The sequence below is a fragment of the Pleurodeles waltl genome, chromosome 8 (genome assembly GCF_031143425.1).
Source record: "Pleurodeles waltl isolate 20211129_DDA chromosome 8, aPleWal1.hap1.20221129, whole genome shotgun sequence".
NCBI lineage: Eukaryota > Metazoa > Chordata > Amphibia > Caudata > Salamandridae > Pleurodeles > Pleurodeles waltl.
Window position 1 is genome coordinate 249,734,929 of NC_090447.1, and position 17,558 is coordinate 249,752,486.

The window sequence follows — 17,558 nt, forward strand, 5'->3', positions numbered from 1 at the left end:
AGATTGCACACAGGTGCCGGAGGCATCCGTGGTGGGATAAACAGTTGATTTCTTCCATATAATCCTTAATTGGCAGGGATTCTAAAAAGTGAAGTGTGCTGTCTAATTTGAAGTGAGGCTGCCAAAGCAGCTAAATGGAGTCTTATAGAAATGTAGGCAAGTCCTGACTTCTGCAGGTGGAAAGGATAACAGACCATGTTCTGCACAGGAGCGGACAGGATCGATGTGTCAAAGGAGACAATGAACGAACCACTTCCACTTAGCTGCAAAGGAGGCCCTCGTTCTGAGCCTGCGTACTTCCTTTCAAGATATTCATGTACTGTGAGGAAAGTTAAGGCATCCGAATTCTAAGACTCCAGGAGCCAAATGGCAAAATTGAGCTGTTGGGGGTTGGGATGCCTGAGAGTGCCTTGATTTTTAGAGAGACATTCTGGCCAGTTGGAGAGCTTCTTGTGAGAGACTATGGACAGTTCGAGCAGGGTGGTGAAAAAGGGCTGGCGTACCCAGGTTGGAGCTCCTAAGATGAAATTGAGGGATCTCTGCCTCATTTTCTGAACCATGAAAGGGAGAAGTTGGAGGCAAATATCCCTGACCAACTCAACCATAGATTGTGGGTGTGGAAATCTGGAGGCACAGTTTAAGCATTTTGTGTTTTCAGCATTAGTGAACAAGTCTTTCTGTGGGGATGAAGGAAGAACGGCAGTAGGACTTGGGGGTGGAGTTACCATTCATGGACTTGTTGATGCGTCCTGCTAAGCAGATCTGCCAAATCGTTGTCAATCCAGGGAATATACTGAATGAACGATGTACCCTGTGATGTATCGCCCAATGCCAAATGCTCTGGGGTAAAGCAGACAAAAGAAGTGTGTGTGTGTGTCCCTTGTCACTGTAGGCAGAATATGATAGTGTTAATGTCCTTCTGGACCAAGTCTACCTTCTGCTAGATGAGGGAACGGAATGCTCTGTGGGCCAGCTGGATAGCTTACAGTGATAGGTGGTTGATGTGTAGACTCTACTGGGCAGGTGTCCATACTCCTTGGATGTGGAGTTCCTGTAGATGCAGTCCTCATCCAGTGAGCGAGGAGTATGTGGCGAAGGTCTTTTGTGGGACTGAGTCAAGAAAAGGCCTCCCTTCAACAGGTTGTTTGCAGTCCACCACTGCAGAGAGGTACGAGTACAGCCCCAAATAAACATTAGAGGATTCCAATAATCCTTTGCCTTAGACCATTGCATTGTAAGGCAACGGTACACTGCTGTAACGGGTGCAGTGTACATGGCGTGAGCAACTATGCCTAGTAAGTGCATTACTGTCTTGACTGTTAATTGACAACCTGGCTGAAAAAGGGGCAGCAGCATGTAGAGCGCTTGCACCCTTCAAAGGCTGGGATAAGCCTTCCTTACGCAGGAGCAGAGAATGGCCCAGAGGAAGGGCTGCACTTGGAGGGGGTTGAGGTGGGATCTGGTTGCACTGATCATGAAACATAGGTTGTAAAGGAGTTGTATGGTGGTCTGCGTGTGCACTAGGAATTGATGCTGCGTAGCATTCTTCACCATCCAACCGCCCAGGTAAGGGAACGTGGGAATGCTGCTCTGTCTGAGATGGATGGCTATCACAGCCAGACACTTGGTCCACTTCCTGGGGAGGCGTGGTGACCCAACGGGAAGCACTTTGAACCGATAATGCTGACCATGCGCCACATGTGTCTTCGATGTGCAGTGGATGGGTATGTGGCAGTAGGAATCCTTGAGATTGCGGGTGGTCATTAAGTCGCCTTACTGTAGAAGATGAATTACATCCTGGTGTGTTACCATGTGGACGTTCTCAGACAGAATTCATTTGTTGAGGTGGCCTCAGATCTATAATGGGCCTTGGGGGTGGGGGGGGCACCCTCTTTGGGGATTAAAAAGTACAATGGAGTAAGCCTCAATGCCACATGGCTGTAGAGGTGCTGGCTCCATTGCCGCTTTGGCGAGTAGCACATGCATCTCCTCCTGGAGCAGACGCTGATGTTCTGGGGATAGCCTGTTTGCAGGGCGAAATGTTTGGTTGTATGTGAGTGAGTTCCAAACAGTACCCCTCCTATATGGTGCGTGAAGCCCATTGATCGGAGGTGGTTTCTGTCCATCAGGGTAGAAACCCCTAGAATTTTCCACCCCAACAGGTATTGTATGGCCGTGGAAGGACAAGAGTGTCCCTGGTTTTGGAGGGGCAGCCCCATTGGGGCTGTGCCCTTTACTCTGCCATTAATCCCTTGGTACCCTCCCCTTTAATAACTCTGAAGTAGTAACCTACATAAAAATGTGCATCTTCGAGGGAAGTAAATGTGCCCAGTGGATTTGCCAAATAACATCAGAGCAAAAAACTGTACCTTCTGCTTTGCTGCTTCAATCTAGTGTCTATGGTCAGGTTGAAGTGACATATCCCACTCATACAGAAATTATAAATAAATGAAAGGACTGATAAGCACTACACAGCCAGAGAGATTATGAGGTGAGATGGATACCCAAACAAACAGATAATACAAGTGGTTTGACTAGTTAACTGGATACAGCAGAGTCTCAACCCTACTTTTAAGGAGCCTAGAGTTGCACTCCTATTGCTTAATTCGACCACTAGTCATGCCCACCCAAGCATTTGTTCTTTAACGTCTCAAAATTAAAGATGGGACATACAAATGTTATTTTGTGTGCCATTTCTTAACAAAGCAGTGCCTGTAAACTATATGGCCACTTGGCAGTGTTAAAGTGCCAGGTGAAGTAGTATTTCGGAGTCTGTTTAGAACTAGGATCATAACTGAACGTAAGTTCGGAAACTAAATAGTTCTGTCCCCATTAGGGTGCAGAACAGTAGTTGTAATGTAGTGCTCAGTATTCAGATTTTTTTTTTTTTTAACTTCTGTTGAACAAAGGTATAAGGTTGAAAAATTATATTGGTCAGAAAGTAAACAGCGCTGTCGCTTGACTGCAGTATGTGATTTTCCTTACACTATGATCAAGGGGCTGATAGACCCCTAGCAACCAGGGATGAAGCCAGTTTGCGGTTACTTGTGTTCCTGTTCATAGGGAACATGGAACAGAAATTTAGTATGGACAGTCCTTTGTGGGGCATGCCAAGACAAGATTTGTATACACCTGGTACCAGTCTAACATCACAATCGAGTTAGAACTGATGGACCTGTTCCCTGCTCATAAAGGAGTGAAAAATGATGGACTGAAATGCGGTCCTCAGTAAAATTGAGTAGTCAAGAATAATTCAAGCACACCATCTGTGAGAAAAATGGATTATTAAAATCCCCATGCTGAATAAGGTCCAGTTAGGTTACTTCAAATTAAACCTTAGCTCAGTCTTGGCTAGCTGCAGCACAGAGCAGTAACGCGTTGCGGCACAACTGCCTTCATCGGCCTGTTGGCCGCCATTTTAATTCTCTATATATACATATTTGATCGTCTTACTTATATATATAATAATAAAAACACAGAAATCTAATTAAAGGAACCGGAAGTATGATTTTTGCAAGCTTTTTTTTTTTTTTTTTTTAAACAAATCACTGCTTTTTATCTCTTAGAGGTACATTATGAGCCTCAAACACAAGCTTGGGCCAAAGTCAAAGTTTCAGCCAGACTGATGGAGCACGGATCCGTTGACGGAAATGTGAAGTACAACAGTCTGGTAAAAAGCTTTTGTGCGCCATTCAAGGCTACTTATGAACTAGCAGGAAATGCTAGTCTAGGAGCCTTGGACTCAGTGTTGAAAGAAAAAAAAATGTTTTCTTTGGCTTCGGGTTTGCAAATGGGGGTTCTGTGGCACGAAAGTACGCTCCAGCACCAGCCAAGGGTCTAGGACCTGGGAGGCAACTCTCAGGAGCAGAGGCTCGATCTCACAAGCTATACCTCTGGAGTCCGGGACAAATCCAGTCAAACTGGTCAGCTGAACACTTTGCAGGTGCAAGGGCTTCTTTATCTTTTGTGCCCCTGATACTTAACAGGAGTCTAGCCAAACAGGCCTTGGAGTCCACTCACTGATCCATGGCACAAGTAGCTCCAGCCGGAGGGGACTTTTGCCATGTTTTCAACAGCAGGAGTAGCCCTTCTTTTTTCGATGTCCCATCTTCGTTCAGCAGGTATAGTCTTCCTTGGTGTATAGCCTCTCTTTCTGAGGTCCACAGGTGCAGTCCTTCTGTTCTTCCCAAGTTATTGTTATGAGGCTGGTAGCCAGGGATGACATGTATGTGAATTTCAAGTTTGTGGGAGGGGAAGACTCCCTAGTCAATAGACCTACAGTTCCCACAAGGCAACCCTACCCACTTTTACATAATTTCCTGTGGGATTGGCACTAAATCCCACAGTGCGGGTCTCTGCCCAAATCCAAGCTTTTGGGGCCCCTTACAATGAGCCACCCCTCCTGGAAAACAAGTCCAGCAATGGATTTTCCAGCTGTGGAAGAAACGTCAGCCTGTCTACCCACACAAAAGAAAGGGCAGACTGCAGTGACGTTCATGTGCATAACAGAGGCAGCTACCTCACTGAAGCTGGGCCATCTGTGGCCACAACCGCTGGCCTTCTTGTTGGAGAGTTCACACCTACTGCAAACATCAGCCTTTTTTTTTTTTTTTACCACTCCTGGGAGCGCTTCATACCTACTGGCAAGACTGCTGCAGCCTGTCTCACATGACAAATGCTGTTAATCAAACTGCTACTACAACTCTGGGGCAAAAAAGGGATGATTTTTTAAAGTCACCTTACTATTAACAGTTACTTTAAATAACAAGGAGTCATTTTTAGTGTAACAATTAATTTGATACCTTGAAGTACTATATTTGGTGGTCTCAAATAGAATTACTTAGGGGTTGGGCTAGTGAATCCCTATGTAGCCAATGTAACTACCGACCTTGCTACAGTGAAACTACATGTATGAGTTTTCACTGCCACGACAAGTAAAACATAAAAGAAACACATACTCCTTTTTAATAATAATGAGCAGCCTGCTCTGTGGGTTACTAAAGCCTTCCCTAAGGGTGACGTATTGAAGGAAGTTGGCTCTGTATGCACTATTTCAAAATAAGGAATAGTATGCACAGAGTCCAAGGGTTCCCCTTAGAGGTAAGATAGTGGCAAAAAGAGATAATACTAATGCTCTATTTTGTGGTAGTGTGGTCGAGCAGTAGGCTTCTCAAAGGAGTAGTGTTAAGCATATGTTGTACACACAGAGGCAATAAATGAACACACACTCAAAGACAATTCCAGGCCAATAGGTTTTTGTATAGAAAAATATATTTTCTTAGTTTATTTCAAGAATCACAGGTTAAAATTTTACATGTAATACTTCAAATGAAAGGTATTGCAGGTAGGTACTTTAGAAACTTTGAATAATCAAAATAGCATACACAGTTTTCACATATATCACATATAGCTATTTTAAAACTAGACACTTAGTGCAATTTTCAACAGTTCCTGGGGGGGGGGGGGGGGGGGGAGTAAGAGTTAGTTTTTGCGGGTAAGTAAACCACCTACGGGGTTCAAGTTCGGGTCCAAGGTAGCCCACCGTTGGGGGTTCAGAGCAACCCCAAAGTTACCACACCAGCAGCTCAGGGCCGGTCAGGTGCAGAGGTCAAAGTGGTGCCCAAAACGCATAGGCTTCAATGGAGAAGGGGGTGCCCCGGTTCCAGTCTGTCAGCAGGTAAGTACCCGCATCTTCGGAGGGCAGACCAGGGGGGTTTTGTAGGGCACTTGTGGGGGGGGGGGGGGGGGGGGGGGGGGAACAAGTCAGCACAGAAAGTACACCCTCAGCAGCACGGGGCAGCCGGGTGCAGTGTGCCAACACACGTCGGGTTTTCAATAGGTTTCAATGGGAGACCAAGGGGTCTCTTCAGCGATGCAGGCAGGCAAGGGGGGGCTCCTCTGGGTAGCCACCACCTGGACAAGGGAGACGGCCTCCTGGGGGTCACTCCTGCACTGGAGTTCGGATCCTTCAGGTCCTAGGGGCTGCGGGTGCAGAGTCTTTACCAGGCGTCGGGATCTGAGGAACAGGCAGTCTCGGTCAGGGGGAGCCTCGGGATTCCCTCTGCTGGCGTCGCTGTGGGGGCTCAACTCTGGCTACTCACGGTCTCGCAGTCGCCAGGGAGTCCTCAGGGAGTAGCAAGTCTCACGCTTCCGGTGGGAAACGCAAGTTGTTTTAAAGTTGCTCCTTTGTAACAAAGTTGCAGTCTTGGGTGAACAGAGCCGCTGTCCTCAGGAGTTCTTGGTCCTTCTAGAGCAGGGCAGTTCTCTGAGGATTCAGAGGTCGCTGGTCCCTGGGGAAAGCGTCGCTGGAGCAGTGTCTTTAGAAGTGGGGAGACAGGCCGGTAGAGCTGGGGCCAAAGCAGTTGGTGTCTCCGTCTTCTCTGCAGGGTTTTTCAACTTAGCAGTCCTCTTCTTCTTAGGTTGCAGGAATCTGAGTTCCTAGGTTCTGGGGAGCCCTTAAATACTAAATTTAAGGGCGTGTTTAGGCCTGGGGGGTTAGTAGCCAATGGCTACTAGCCCTGAGGGTGGGTACACCCTCCTTGTGTCTCCTCCCAAGGGGAGGGGGTCACATTCCTATCCCTATTGGGGGAATCCTCCATCTGCAAGATGGAGGATTTCTAAATGTCAGAGTCACCTCAGCTCAGGACACCTTAGGGGCTGTCCTGACTGGCCAGTGACGACTCCTTGTTTTTCTCATTATCCCCTCTGGCCTTGCCGCCAAAAGTGGGGCCATGGCCGGAGGGGGGCGGGAAACTCCACTAGCTGGAGTGACATGTGGTGCTGTAACAAAGGGGGTGAGCCTTTGAGGCTCACCGCCAGGTGTTACAGCTCCTGCAAGGGGGAGGTGATAACCATCTCCACCCAGTGCAGGCTGTGTTACTAGCCACAGAGTGACAAAGGCACTCTCCCCATGTGGCCAGCAACATGTCTCGAGTGTGGCAGGCTGCTAAAACCAGTCAGCCTACACGGATAGTTGGTTAAGGTTTCAGGGGGCACCTCTAAGGTGCCCTCTGGGGTGTATGTTACAATAAAATGTACACTGGCATCAGTGTGCATTTATTGTGCTGAGAAGTTTGATACCAAACTTCCCAGTTTTCAGTGTAGCCATTATGGTGCTGTGGAGTTCGTGCATGACAGACTCCAAGACCATATACTCTTATGGCTACCCTGCACTTACAATGTCTAAGGTTTTGCTTAGACACTGTAGGGGCACAGTGCTCATGCACTGGTGCCCTCACCTATGGTATAGTGCACCCTGCCTTAGGGCTGTAAGGCCTGCTAGAGGGGTGACTTATCTATACTGCATAGGCAGTGTGAGGTTGGCATGGCACCCTGAGGGGAGTGCCATGTTGACTTACTCGTTTTGTCCTCACCAGCACACACAAGCTGGCAAGCAGTGTGTCTGTGCTGAGTGAGGGGTCCCCAGGGTGGCATAAGATATGCTGCAGCCCTTAGAGACCTTCCCTGGCATCAGGGCCCTTGGTACCAGGGGTACCAGTTACAAGGGACTTACCTGGATGCCAGGGTGTGCCAATTGTGGAAACAAAAGTACAGGTTATGGAAAGAACACTGGTGCTGGGGCCTGGTTAGCAGGCCTCAGCACACTTTCAAATCAAAACTTAGCATCAGCAAAGGCAAAAAGTCAGGGGATAACCATGCCAAGGAGGCATTTCATTACACTTCTAAATATTAAAAAGGAAGGTTTTAACTTGCCAAAAGGATTTATTTTGCTATGTCATGTTGACAGATGAAAAGCTGTTCAACTAGGCTGCAACCGCAGAACACTGCCTTCACTTATCACTTCATGGAGGCACAATAACTGTTGCAGTCCCCTAGTGACATTTAAATTACTAGCCTTGGGGTCTCTTCACTAGGTACTTATAGCTAGGTTAACTGTGGCAATCAGGCATTAGCCAATCCTACATACACTTTGAAGAGCCATCGCACATGCAGTGGGGCCTGGTCAGCAGAATCCAGTGCACTTCAGAGATGAAAAAAACTGCAGTGTGTGTCCAGAAATTTGGGGGGGTGATCATACAAAGAGACACTTTCTTACACAATCTAATATTTTGTGTTCAGTCCATATGCTGTATTGTTAGCTCTCCTTTTGAGTCACAATATTCGGACTACATTATGCCTTGGTTTATTTGTTGAGTCTCAGTAATCGGTCAGAATCACTGCTAACACTTCAGTGCACCCCGCTACCCTATTTCAGATATCTTGTCCTTCAGATGGTGTGGAGGGTAGGCGAGGATTGTATTGTGTATTTATTGTGATAGAAGTCGTGTGTTGTTACAGTGTAATGTCCTGAGTTATGCTCAGGGCTTTCATGTAAGTTATCTGAGGGACTCATGAATGCACAGGATCATCAGGTCTTCAAAATAGATTTTACTATGGACTGTATGGCAATACGGAATGTTAACTACAATTATGGTGTTCAGGCAGCAGGATACAATGCAAGAAGGTGTGGAGTGATACTGGGGTGATATGAGTAAATATGGTGCTGATGCTGTCAAAGTTATTGCTGTATGGAGTTAGGTCTTGCATACCATTGGGGAACCGAGATATATGGTGTAGAATGATACTATGCCATGAAGTTAGAGTTCTGGAATGGTGAGTAGGCTATGAAGTGGACAAAGAGGATGGAATTAAAGGGGAGCAGGTAACAGAAGGAGAGAAAGTGCAGAGGCTAGAAAGGAACAGAAGTAGAGGAAGGTAAAATGAATGAGGCAAGGTAGGAGGTTGAATGAGTACACATTTGGGTGAAAATTAAAAGATTGAATTGGTTACTGATTAGCAAGACTAGACTATGCTCGTCATTTTGACCGATAAACAAAATACCAGGAAATCAAAGCACATCATTCGAAAAACTTAAAAATGCCTTCTTGAAAATAACTTTACCATCGGATTCCTACAGAAGGGGGTTTAGTTGACTCTATTAGCTTGATTTTATTTTATTACATTTTATCCACAAACATCGTAGCAATACTTTTTCTACAGCTTTCAAAATTGCTTTATTGGCAAGATAAATATGTATTCAATTACACATTGCTTTGTCATAGTAGCTTCAACGATAAACATTACCTGATTTCATGATGCACTTCCTTTTCATATTTCTTCTCTTTCTGTTTCCTACAGCAGCAAAAGATGATAAGTGCCACCAACAACAAAGCAAGGAGGGTTCCAATAACTGCTCCAGCAATTGTACCAGCAACATTTGACGCTGATATAAACAAATAAGGATACATAGTTAATGTATACTGTCTCATCATGGTGAGTTAAAACAAACTCAAATGTTTTAAAGCCAGTGTTACATTCCTCAACTCCTCTTATTGCAATAGTGCTTGATGCTCAATAGACTTACCTTCTTTTCTAGCCTTCAACAACCTTTTCAGACCCCTTTCGTGTGGTTAACCTCCATTTCAACTTCTATTTAGCAAATGTAGAGCCTCTGCAGCCTGATATAAATTTATGAGTATATCAGGCTGTGGAGGATCCACGGACCCAACAGATTTAAAGCTGAGATCTGATTGGCCAGCACCCATCACATCAACAAAGAGGTGGCAGCACACTTTCTAGGTCTCAGCCTCCTGCCCTACAATAAGAATTTTAAAAAATATATATATATAGGGGGCAGGTAGGGATACCCGCCCCACTCAACACCCTCTCCCAGGTCTCAATTCCCTCCCCCCAAACTTTATAGCAAATTGGTAGAGGATCTAGTGGTAAAATAAATTAAAAAAAACAAAAAACTGTTGGGCTACATAATAAACACATTTCTCTAGCAGTGATAACAACAGAGTAGTTCTAATGATAGTTTCAACCCAAAAAGGATTTTTTGTTTTCTTAATAACTGACACCATTAAAATAGTAATAAACTTTCTTTAAAACTAAAAACGCCTATCCAACTTTGTCTCCTTCGTGTAAAGTTTGGAGCAGATCCATCAACAGAGGTAAAGAAAAAACAGAGGGTGTCCTCAAGACCATTTTAACTTCTGTTGGAAAATATGCTCTCAGACACTGGTGTCCAAATAGCTTCTGGTTGGCCACTTTAAAGGGGGTTGGGTAAATCCTTATTGCTTTACTGGTTGTTTCCCAGTTTTCTACTGCAGTCTCATTTCCGTGTTATGATGAACAAACAGCGTGCTAAAATTTGTATTTATGACAAAACTGTAGCTCACCTGAACTCCATCTTGATGGAATCAAAGTTGTGAAATGAACAAAATGAAGGGTTTCATTTTGTCATTGAAATACAGGTTGTGCTGTAGTGTAGTGGATCCTATTTAGTTTTAATGGTACTCAGGAGTTTAGCTTAGTCTTCTGGCTTGCAGGCCTCTGTCACCTAGTGGCTTTTAACCTACTTAGCTTCCTCGGTTTTAGCACATTTATTTAATGAATTCTTCCAAGATGGCTGCTATGTTTGTAGTAAAGAAGATATTTTAGTTTCACGTTATCAGTGCCACTTTGTAAAGGCGTCACCATCAGCGTCAAAGATACGTAGGTATTCACATACCGTACTTTCCCACTTTTTCACTTTCAGTAAATGTACCTTTTCAGGGAATTGTTTATGTAATTGCTGCCGAAAGCATGCCTTCTTATCTATTGTTTTGTAACATACCTACGTCAGGGGTCCTACAAGATTTGTATAAATACAGTTCACACAGACAAGATCATTAGAAGGGATTCCTACCAGATGCCATGAACACTATCTATGCTACATGTCTCCTTGATGCAGACCCGGACTTTGTTTCACCATAGAGTCGGAGCTAGAGACCTCATTCCAAGGTAACACGGGTTGAGGAGCTCTTCTCATTGACATGGTACTGGCAGATTAAGTTTAACACACCTAGCTCACTTTAGGTTAGATATTAGGTTCATCATACTAGGGTATTATGTTTTATTTCACACCTACTTTACATCTTATGTTATTGCAAGATGGTGGGGTCTTTGTATTAATGACTTTTTACAATTCTATTTCTTGCATTGATCATTATCCTAATCACTGCAGCCCATGCAATTTAAGTAGATTGCAAACTTGTTAGTAAAAAATATTCAAAGCTTTACTGCATCTCCTTCATTGCCTGTGTGTGAACGAGACTTGTTGCTCATGTGTCCGTGACATCACGTTAACCATGACTCCCCTGAGATGTCGCACTCGAGTCCATACCTGAAGGCTGACACAAATCACCTTTTATATGTTTGGGTTTTTGGTGAGGTACTGCTTGTGAGCCGGCAGTTGTGACTTGTCGTAAGATAGGACTAGTCGCCTACAAACAAACGTGCTGTCGTCCCTAAACCAGCAGTCTTGGCAACAGCAAGAGTCCAACTACGACACTAAAAAGCTAAAATTAGGTGACAATTGTTAAGATTTCTCCTTTACCTTCCTCATCCATGTCAGTAAACCATTCAGACTTGCAGAGTGAAATATACTATCAACATCAGCAACAGTCAGTCAGGTAAATCCCTAGTGATCAATTGAAGCTTCACCACAGTTCTAACAATTCGAGTGCCAACATTTTGTATTTAGCAAAATATATTATGCACTTCTGATGCCATTTTGATGGAATACGGGCTGTTGAATTTAGAACCTTTCCTGGGAAGCAAGCTAAAGTAACTGAGCATTGAGATGTTAGTGCAGGTATGACACCAGCAGGTTAAAAATGTGAGGAGGAGGAACAGAGTTTTAATACTGGAGGCATAATGTATTTTTAAACGAGGTAAAAATAGTTAACGGATAAACTTTGTGCTCAGCAGTGGATGGCTGCCTGCGCAGTATTGGCCACTAGGCCAGTTTGGAATACGACCAACAACTCTTAGAAATGGAGTTTAAAAAAACAAAAACAAAAAAAACAAAGACGTTAAAGTGGCATTTTAGCTAGGTACTGAAAAGAGAACTTTTAATTAAAAAAAAAAAAAAAACACTGAAATATGCCAGTTTTACATTAGCCAACTAGCTATAGTTTGTATCCCTATCATGCATTGCTAATGACTACAGCTATCACATCACTTGAAATTACATCACAGATCACATTATCCATGATACCACTATTCACATTACCACTGAATGGATTTATGCCAAACGTGGCATGAAAGCAGAGCTTTAGTCAAAAGCTTGCTCTTAGTGATTTGATATAAATCTATTCAGTAGAATTTAAGAAGTTATTGTTTCCAAAAAGTAACCAGGGAGTTTTAAATGGTTAACTAGTTTGTAAAGCTTGGCCATTTGAGCCCACAGAGGCTTGTGATCTAAATTAAAACAAATGGTTCGCCCATTAGGCTAGGGAGCATGTTGCTCCCTATCATACATTTTGGATCCAGAGGCAAAAGAACTGAGGCTCTGAACCTGATGGTGCTGAATGACAAGCAGCAATAGAATGTGTCTATCCCACCCCACTAAAAAACAGATAAGTCAAAAATGGACAGGGTGGGCATGCCCTAAGCCACAGGCCACTTGGTGTCATGCTCAATTAGTCTCGCCAAAATTTGCTGTGCGCAGTAATCTGGACTATCTTTCTATGCTCCAGACTCCAAATACCCAAGATGGTGTCAATAATTCATAATCCCAACAACAAGGTCACGGACTCTATAAACCTAAGATGAATTCCATTATTCCGTGACCCTCACAACTAGACCATGAAATACAGGCACCACCTAGGTTGGGGTGAGTTTGCAGCCTGTGCCATTAAAGGTGTGCTGAGTCCATGGCATGGAAAACTAGCCTGCAAACATGAAGGGGGGATAAAAATCAGAAAACTAAAATATACATGAAATTGTCCCCCTCGGTAAGGCCTCGCATCAAATAATGTTAAGGGGGCCTAGGAGGTCCTTCAAACGTACTCCATTTTCTTTTATTGCACTGGGTTTGCAGCTTCTGACAGGAGGTTGGAGGCCTGACATTCATCGCAACGACAGCTGAACTTCCTGGGTAGTCCTTGAACTATCTTACACTTCAAAGACCAATATGAGTTTATGATTGGAGACACGCTTTCCTGTTGAAGGGGGACTCGCTTGACCAGAGTGGAGAGGGCCCTAGGAGGCAGCCCTGTGGGATTACAAACACCTGTTCTCCACCAGCCATTCTGTGCGCTATGAAACGCTGCAGTCACTGGTGCGGAACGCGCATTACCAGTCTGCTGAAGGGGGGCTTGCTTGACCAGAATGTACGGGGCCCAAGGAGGCAGCCCTGTGGGATTACAAACGCCTGTTCTACACTGGCTGTTCTGTGTGCTATAAAGCTCTGCCTTCACCATCGCGACACTGGAAGCGCATTACCGGACTTCTGAAGGGGGACTCGCTTGACCTGAGTGCACTGGGCCCAAGGAGGTGGCCCTATGCGATTACAACCACTTGTTCACCACCGGCCGCTCTGTGCGCTATAAAGTGCTGCTTTAACCACTGCGGTGCGGGACGCACATTATTAGCCTGCTGAAGGGGGACTCACTTGAACAGAGTGCACAAGTCCCCAGGAGGCAGCCCAGTGAGATTACAACCACCTGTTCTCCGCCAGCGGTTCCGTGCGCTCTAAACTGCTGCTTTCATCATCGCTGGGTGTGACTTGTCCGGGCCAAGAACAGGCCCGTCTGCAGCTGAACGAGGCTGGGCCCGCTCTCTTGCTTTTTTGGTCTTCACTTGGTCACATGCACACAGGAGCCCAACCTAGATTTAACATTTCACTGTCCTCTTCTTACGGTTTGAGTTGATTTTTTTTGTTTTAAAGTTATTGAATGGGGGGGATTAACACTTGTACCATGGGGAAGAAAAGCTCCCAGGCTTTAAAAGGATGGGAGAAGGATTAACATACTACTCCTTTGATTAGTAATTATCTCTCATCAGCCATTTCTACAGAACTACAAATAGTAGAGGATCGCATTGAGGCTGTACAAAAAATTATCTGTGTCTCCTCCATTACATTTAGGTCAGAGTATTCAAGAAGGCACTATTAGATTTGTCTTGTTAAAGCTAGTGTATCAATTAAGAAAGTTACAAAAACGTCAAAGTGCTAAACAAAATGAACATAGGAAAGGTAATTCCTTTGTAGCTCTAGAGATAACCACCGATATCACTGAAATCCCATTATGTTCTGAGACCCAAAAGTCGTGCCACCAACCAAGAGAAAACGAGTGGAGGGGGAAAGACCAGGGACCACTCAAAAACCAGTCCACAATATGATATGTAATGGTAAAACAGTTAACAGTCCAGTAAATGGGGCTGATGGAGACAATACTGTATCTGGTTTATGAGATGCCAACACCCTTGTGAATCACTTCGGGATGCTGCTAAAGATGTTATAAGTATGAAGTGAATCTATAATTAATTGGGTAGAAACATTTTTATCTGTTTTTAAGGAAGAAATGATAGGGCATTTTAAAACACTATTGGAGAAAGTTGAAGCCCTGGATGTAGCACTTCGTAGGAATCTTGTAAATTGCAGTACTAAAAACCATGATGCCTTTAACTTAAGCCAGCCTGGGATTTCAGATAAAAGTAACCTGAATTAAGCCCCCGGTGTTCGGCTTGGAAGGGTTGTGGGAAATGTATCTGGAACAAAAGAGAACTGTGGGCCTAGGGGAGGTGTGCACGAGTTTGGCCAGTCTCAGCTCATATCTGCCAGTATCAGTTTTAAAAGTAACTTACCAAATTTGCACTTACCCCCTTGAAGGAGGGCATTGTTGAGGATTGCCATAGTCTTATTAATAATGCTCTCATTGTTTAACAAAACATGCAGATGGCCACCCAGAAATTGTTTCTAAAATAAATATGGCTAGGGGGGTGAACTGGGTGGGTACCATTGGAAAAACTGTAAATGGGTTTTGTATTGTGTTACATTTTAAGGAGCCAATACGTGCTCACTTTTTATTGTCAACCTTAAACCCCATAATCCCATGTTTTGTGATTCTTCTTCTATTGATATCTGCTCCCTAAGCTCCCTTTACTCCCCTTAGTCAATACAGAGGCCGGGAATACAAAGGCAATCTATCATCTTTAAATAGGCCTTATTCTTTGACCCCACCTATAAAAAGCAAATTGTTTTGACATATTATCTGATAGATTGGAAAATGATTGACTTCTGGAAGTAACTCAGCTGAGGTTTTGTGTCTGGCAGAGCCAGGAGCCATATAGTCTGCCAGTACTCCTACATCAGCCCCCCGGTTGGTTGGTACATCAAGTAAGAAGAATAGTCAGGTGTTGTGTCTTCTGTCCTGGAATACTGCGGGGACACATTGAAAACTCCAATTTGAGGATTGGTTGTCTCTTGTACGTAAATTTAGTGTAATTTGTTGTCCGGAAACTTGGGCGCTTGAACCTGTTTATAGATGGTTTTTAATCATATTACGTCCCTGCAACTCCATTCTTGGCTGGAAGGAGGAAGGGGGCCTAGCTATTTTTGTCTCAGTTTCCATTACTGATTTGGAGATTGAAATCCTAAAATCTGGTCCCTATTTTCAAGTGTTAAATTTTATCATACAAAAAATATTAATATTCGTTTGATAGTTTTTTATTTTTATTTCTTCAGACACAACCAGCGTGTATTGCTTCTGAAGTAGGAGAGTTTTTGAAAGAGTATGAGAACTATAGGGATAATCACTAGTCAGTAATTTGGGCTGGAGAATTTAACATCAGGAAATGTACCCATAGTGGATTAGGGGTTTGTGGGTTTTCCATAGAGTTTGGGGTTGCCCGTAGCCATTTTGCGTGTTCAATTTATAGCGAAGCCCTTAACCAGATTAATCTTTCCCATGACTTGCATTTTTTGTCAGACTGATCACGATAAGGGTTATGGCCGTTGTATAAACTATGCAAGGGGCTGCATTACTGATTTTGTACTGATGTTCTCTGACCTAATATGGAAGCTGGACAGGTATGCAGTGTATCCCACTCCTTTTAGTGACTCAAATCCAATTATTTTGGAATTCTCCATTGGTTTGTCTCGCCAACCATTTGATTTGTGAAGACCTTTGGTGCATTATAGTGCCAACAATGGGGTCTGTGTAAAATGGGCAAATGTAGATTGTAATAGGTTTCTGGTGGACCTACAAACAACTACTAAAAAGAATCCATGTGATATGGAAGAAGTCAGAGAGGCTGGGAAGAAGTATAAAGATGCCACTGAGGAAACAAGAGCTGAGGACAAAAGCATTGGAGGATCTGGATAAAGCTGCCCAAACTTCTCCCCCCCGCCCACCCCCACCCCCAGACAGACCGGATGCTTGTGCAGACTTCCATATTCCTGAACAGGATTGGGGCGATCATTTTTTGCAAATTTTTAACCCACTCATTGTAGACAGGAACCAAGAAAATGGGGGTCATGTGGAGAAACGACATCTTAATTAACAGTGGATAACTGATTGCACAGATCTGGCATCAGTATCAAAAGCAATAATATGCTCGGCTAGAGGGAAGGCCCCTGGCCCAGATGGGGTGCCCATTGATTTATTCAAGCAAAATGTTGAATTTTGGGCCCCATTGATAACAAATGCTCTTGGATCTGCAATGAGGACATAACTAATTGATTCCTGGCACGAGTCCAAAATAGTCATTTTTTTTGTTTTTCTAAGGGAGATAGGAACCTGCCCACTTGCCCACAAATCTTGGGTCAGGTGATTTTAGACCAGCTAGAAGATTCGGCTGAGGCAAACTCCTTTTTTTCCCGCAACCTCAATATGGCTTTAGACCTGGCCTTGGGAGAAGTACAGAGGATGAAAGTAGCTTGTGATGCAATTTCAAAGTTTGCCAAACGGTTAGGCCATAAGCCTATCAAGCATATGATTGCATTGTATAATAATAAAAGCTTGTCAGTGGAAGTCTATGGTGCTGGTGTATGTAAACGTATGAAAATTACAGACAGTGGAAAATTGGTTTTTAAACACACTTTCAGCTATTCCCCAGAGTACTGCAAGTTTCTTTTTTTTTTTTTACCCAATTAGAGTTAGGCCTAGGTTTTCTGGACGATCAAATAGCTATGGCCCGCTTTTATTATGGGTTAAAAATTTGTGTACTTTAGAGGCAGTCCTCTCAAGGAAACTTAAATAACTGCCTAAAGTTGGACAAACTGGGTAGCATTTCTTGGGAGGCGTATGTTAACAGAACTTTTTATGCCATGGTTTGATAGCCCAGACATTATTGGCACACAAACTAAAGGGCTAGTAATTAAGAACTTTCTATCATTCACAGAAGAAAAAAAGAATAGAAAGGCACTGGATACGAATTATGTTTTGACTTATGTTCCCTTAATTAACACCTAACGAATAGAACCCTATTTAAATTGGATTGATAATTTAGAATCAAGATTTTATTTGACTAGATTGCATGTAGACAAAACTCATTTCCTCAATGCCTTCCCATCGATTAGTACTTGGTTTCCATCTGTCATCTTGCCATGTGATGGAGCCTCACCACAAACAACTGTTCATTTTATGGTCTTCTGTAGTATATACAGCTCTTTGCAATTTCAATTTTTAAGGCTGGCCCTTTCAAATGAGAATTTTAAATCACATCAGGAAGGATTGATGTATTTGCAAAGTTTAGTTTCCTTGGAAATGTGTTCTACTGTACTCAGT

General features: G+C 43.7%; 1 protein-coding gene across 2 annotated transcripts in view; it reads right to left on the minus strand.

Moving 5' to 3' along the window:
* Positions 1-17,558, minus strand: part of CXADR (CXADR Ig-like cell adhesion molecule) — a 345,157-nt gene that overhangs the window by 103,980 nt on the left and 223,619 nt on the right. For both annotated transcript variants that reach the window (XM_069204105.1, XM_069204106.1), the window contains exon 6: positions 9,085-9,223. In XM_069204105.1, coding sequence (XP_069060206.1) covers positions 9,085-9,223 — 139 coding nt within the window. The remainder of the gene's footprint in view (positions 1-9,084; positions 9,224-17,558) is intronic.